Raw genomic sequence first — 5,000 nt, 5'->3', positions numbered from 1 at the left:
GTTAGAATTAGGGGTTAGGTTTAGGGTTAGGTTTGGGAAAATATGACTTTTAATGGGAATCAATTGTTGGTCCTCAAAAAGTCATCACAAGTATAGTAATACATATATGTGTGTGTGTGTGTGTGTGTGTGTGTGTGTGTGTGTGTGTGTGTGTGTGTGTGTGTGTGTGTGTGTGTGTGCGTGTCTACCGGTGTGAGCATCTGTATGTTGTCCTGGAAGTTGCCCATGAAGGTGATGATGGACATGCGTTGGGCCAGTCTCTCTATGCGGCTGAACTGCAACATGAAGCGGTCCTCATCGCTCAGTGCGTCCACAGGCTTTCTGTCCCTCTCGTACTGCCGTAGCATCTTCACCTCGCCCTCAGTGGGGAGGAAACGCATCAGACACTCCACAAAGTCCACACGCACAGTACGCATGTCAAACCTATAAAGAACACACACAGTTTATATACCAGTACACACATTATACACACATTATACACTTCAGATACATCAAGCACTTACACCTTACAGAGAGAGAGACAGAGAGAGAGAGAGAGGGGGGGGGGGGGGGGGGAGAGAAAGAGGGGGAAGAGAGAGGGGGAGAGAAAGAGTAGGAGAGAGGGGGAGAGAGAGGGGGGGAAGGGAGAAAGAGGGGGAAGAGAGAGGTTGAGAGAAAGAGTAGGAGAGAGAGACAGAGAAATGGAGAGAGAGAGAGAAAGAGGGGGAGACAGAGAGCTATAATATTAGGAATATATAGTCTAGAAGTTAAAGGTCAGAGGTTAGAGGTGACTTACGTCTGGATGGCCCGACAGATGAGTTCGGGCCCCTGGCCAGCCTTGCGGAGGGTGATGGCCAGGTTCTTGGCTCTGTTAGCCTCCAGCAGAGACACCCTGTTGGGACCCTTCTGAGGGGCCTTATGCCTGCTCAGAGTCACATCCACCGCTGGCCCCTGGGCCTTGGTCTTAAACATCTCCTCAAACTCCTCCACATTCAGCTCCTGGAGAGGACAGAGAACACACACACATACACTGTATATACAAAAGTATGTTGACACACCTTCAAATTAGTGGATTTGGCTATTTCAGCCACACCCATTGCTGACGGGGGTATAAAATTGAGCACACATCCATGCAATCTCTATAGACAAACATTGTCAGTAGAATGGCCTTACTGAAGAGCTCAGTGATGTTCAACATGGCACCATCATAGGATGCCACCTTTCCAACAACTCAGTTCGTCAAATTTCTACCCTGCTAGAGCTGCCCCGGTGTCTGTAAGTGATGTTATTGTGAAGTGGAAACGTCTAGGAGCAACAACGGCTCAGCCACGAAGTGGTAGGCCACACAAGCTCACAGAACGGGACCACCAAGTGGTGACAGATCAGTGGAAACGCATTCTCTGGAGTGATGAATCACGCTTCACCATCTTGCAGTCTGGGTTTGGCGGATGCCAGGAGAACACTACCTACCCCAATGCATAGTTTGGTGGAGGAGGAATAATGTTCTGGGGTTCTTTTTCATGGTTCAGGCTAGGGCCCTTAGTTCCAGTGAAGGGAAATCTTAACGCTACAGCATACAATGATATTCTAGACTATTCTGTGCTTCCAACTTTGTGGCAACAGTTTGGGGAAGGCCCTTTCCTGTTTCAGCATAACAATGCCCCCGTGCACAAATAGTGCCCGACCTCACTAATGCTCTTGTGGCTGAATGGAAACAAGTCCCCGCAGCAATGTTCCAACATCTAGTTGAAAGCCTTCCCAGAAGAGTGGAGGCTGTTATAGCAGCAAAGGGGGACCAACTCCATATTAATTTTGGAATGAGATGTTCAACGAGCAGGTGTCCACATACTTTTGGTCATGTAGTGTATGTTGCACACATTGTACTGAGGCAAATGCGTGTGTGTGTGTGTGTGTGTGTGTGTGTTTGTACCTGGAGAATCCTTTCATCGTCTATGTCGTTGAAGACAGTTCCGTTGATCTGACTTGGTTTTAGGGCCACCCAGTTAAACACTGGCATACGGAACTTAGTCTGGATAGGCTTCTTAATCTTCACAGCTAAAAAGAGACAGAGAAGGAGGAGAAGGAGGAGGGAATGGAAGGAAGAGAGAGAGGAGGAGGAGGGAATGGAAGGAAGAGAGAGGAGGAGGAGGAGGGAATGGAAGGAAGAGAGAGAGGAGGAGGAGGGAACGGAAGGAAGAGAGAGAGGAGGAGGAGGAGGAGGGAATGGAAGGAAGAGAGAGAGGAGGAGGAGGGAACGGAAGGAAGAGAGAGAGGAGGAGGAGGAGGAGGGAATGGAAGGAAGAGAGAGAGGAGGAGGAGGGAATGGAAGGAAGAGAGAGAGGAGGAGGAGGGAACGGAAGGAAGAGAGAGAGGAGGAGGAGGGAATGGAAGGAAGAGAGAGAGGAGGAGGGAACGGAAGGAAGAGAGAGAGGAGGAGGAGGGAACGGAAGGAAGAGAGAGAGGAGGAGGAGGGAACGGAAGGAAGAGAGAGAGGAGGAGGAGGAGGAGGGAATGGAAGGAAGAGAGAGAGGAGGAGGAGGGAACGGAAGGAAGAGAGAGAGGAGGAGGAGGAGGAGGGAATGGAAGGAAGAGAGAGAGGAGGAGGAGGGAACGGAAGGAAGAGAGAGAGGAGGAGGAGGGAACAGAAGGAAGAGAGAGGAGGAGGAGGAGGGAATGGAAGGAAGAGAGAGAGGAGGAGGAGGGAACGGAAGGAAGAGAGAGGAGAAGGAGGAGGGAATGGAAGGAAGAGAGAGAGGAGGAGGAGGGAACGGAAGGAAGAGAGAGGAGGAGGAGGAGGGAATGGAAGGAAGAGAGAGAAGAGGAGGAGGGAATGGAAGGAAGAGAGAGAGGAGGAGGAGGGAACGGAAGGAAGAGAGAGGAGGAGGAGGGAACGGAAGGAAGAGAGAGAGGAGGAGGAGGAGGGAACGGAAGGAAGAGAGAGAGGAGGAGGAGGGAACGGAAGGAAGAGAGAGGAGGAGGAGGAGGGAATGGAAGGAAGAGAGAGAGGAGGAGGAGGGAATGGAAGGAAGAGAGAGGAGGAGGAGGAGGGAATGGAAGGAAGAGAGAGAGGAGGAGGAGGGAACGGAAGGAAGAGAGAGGAGGAGGAGGAGAGAATGGAAGGAAGAGAGAGAGGAGGAGGAGGAGGGAACGGAAGGAAGAGAGAGGAGGAGGAGGAGGGAATGGAAGGAAGAGAGAGAGGAGGAGGAGGGAATGGAAGGAAGAGAGAGGAGGAGGAGGAGGGAATGGAAGGAAGAGAGAGAGGAGGAGGAGGGAACGGAAGGAAGAGAGAGGAGGAGGAGGAGAGAATGGAAGGAAGAGAGAGAGGAGGAGGAGGAGGGAACGGAAGGAAGAGAGAGGAGGAGGAGGAGGGAATGGAAGGAAGAGAGAGAGGAGGAGGAGGGAACGGAAGGAAGAGAGAGGAGGAGGAGGAGGGAATGGAAGGAAGAGAGAGAGGAGGAGGAGGGAACGGAAGGAAGAGAGAGAGGAGGAGGGAAAGGAAGGAAGAGAGAGGAGGAGGAGGAGGGAATGGAAGGAAGAGAGAGGAGGAGGAGGAGGGAACGGAAGGAGGAGGAGGAGGAGGGAACGGAAGGAAGAGAGAGAGGAGGAGGAGGGAAAGGAAGGAAGAGAGAGAGAAGGAGGAGGAGAGAATGGAAGGAAGAGAGAAAGAGGAGGAAGGAACGGAAGGAGGAGGAGGAGGGAACAGAAGGAAGAGAGAGAAGGAGGAGGGAACGGAAGGAAGAGAGAGAGAAGGAGGAGGAGGGAATGGAAGGAAGAGAGAGAAGGAGGAGGGAATGGAAGGAAGAGAGAGAGGAGGAGGAGGGAATGGAAGGAAGAGAGAGAGGAGGAGGAAGGAAAGGAAGGAAGAGAGAGAGGAGGAGGAGAGAATGGAAGGGAGAGAGGAGGAGGAGGGAATGTAAGGAAGAGAGAGAGAGAAAGAGGAGGAGGGAATGGAAGGGAGAGAGAAGGAGGAGGAAGAGAGAGAGTGGGAGGAGAAAACAGAAGGAAGAGAGAAAGAGAAGGAAAAGCATCAGCAGCAGCAGAGTAAAATGTGAACACAACATGATCACATGACAAGACATCGCCTCACCACATAATCACACAACATGATCACATGACAAGACATCGCCTCACCACATAATCACACAACATGATCACATGACAAGACATCGCCTCATCACATGACATCGCCTCATCACATAATCACACAACATGATCACATGACAAGACATCACCTCATCACATAATCACACAACATGATCACATGACAAGACATCACCTCATCACATAATCATACAACATGATCACATGACAAGACACCTCACCACACGACACAGAATAACACAGGTATGAGAGAGGTACTGAGGAGGTGTACCATTATGAGAGATGTATGGAACAGACAGGTATGAGACAAGTACTAAGGAGAGGTGTGAGACAGGTACTAAGGAGAGGTGTGAGACAGGTACTGAGGAGGTGTACCATTATGAGAGATGTATGGAACAGACAGGTATGAGACAAGTACTAAGGAGAGGTGTAAGACAGGTACTAAGGAGAGGTGTGAGACAGGTACTAAGGAGAGGTGTGAGACAGGTACTACGGAGAGAGGCGTGAGACAGGTACTAATGAGAGGTGTGAGACAGGTACTACGGAGAGAGGCGTGAGACAGGTACTAAGGAGAGGTGTGAGACAGGTACTAAGGAGAGGTGTGAAACAGGTACTAAGGAGAGGTGTAACACAGGTATTACGGAGACGTGTGAGACAGGTACTAAGGAGAGGTGTGAAACAGGTACTAAGGAGAGGTGTAAGACAGGTACTACGGAGACGTGTGAGACAGGTACTAAGGAGAGAGGCGTGAGACAGGTACTAGGGAGAGGTGTGAGACAGGTACTAAGGAGGTGGTGTGAGACAGGTACTAAGGAGAGGTGTGAGACAGGTACTAAGGAGATGCGTGAGACAGGTACTAAGGAGAGGTGTGAGACAGGTACTAAGGAGAGGTGTGAGACAGGTACTAAGGAGAGGCGTGA

The 5,000-nt window shown here is 50.8% G+C and overlaps 1 protein-coding gene across 2 annotated transcripts in view; it reads right to left on the bottom strand.

Moving 5' to 3' along the window:
* The window catches only part of LOC110528736 (formin-like protein 2), a 29,495-nt gene that overhangs the window by 10,270 nt on the left and 14,225 nt on the right, over positions 1-5,000 (bottom strand). For both annotated transcript variants that reach the window (XM_090242278.1, XM_090242279.1), the window contains 3 exons: positions 1,910-2,034; positions 776-978; positions 189-423 (listed from right to left, as the gene is read on the bottom strand). In XM_090242278.1, coding sequence (XP_090098404.1) covers positions 189-423; positions 776-978; positions 1,910-2,034 — 563 coding nt within the window. The remainder of the gene's footprint in view (positions 1-188; positions 424-775; positions 979-1,909; positions 2,035-5,000) is intronic.

Source organism: Oncorhynchus mykiss, chromosome 7 (assembly GCF_057628025.1).
Source record: "Oncorhynchus mykiss isolate SJ-2025 chromosome 7, ASM5762802v1, whole genome shotgun sequence".
NCBI classification, from domain to species: domain Eukaryota; kingdom Metazoa; phylum Chordata; class Actinopteri; order Salmoniformes; family Salmonidae; genus Oncorhynchus; species Oncorhynchus mykiss.
The sequence above is the reverse complement of the archived record's forward strand: the minus strand, read 5'-3'. Positions and strand labels throughout refer to the sequence as shown.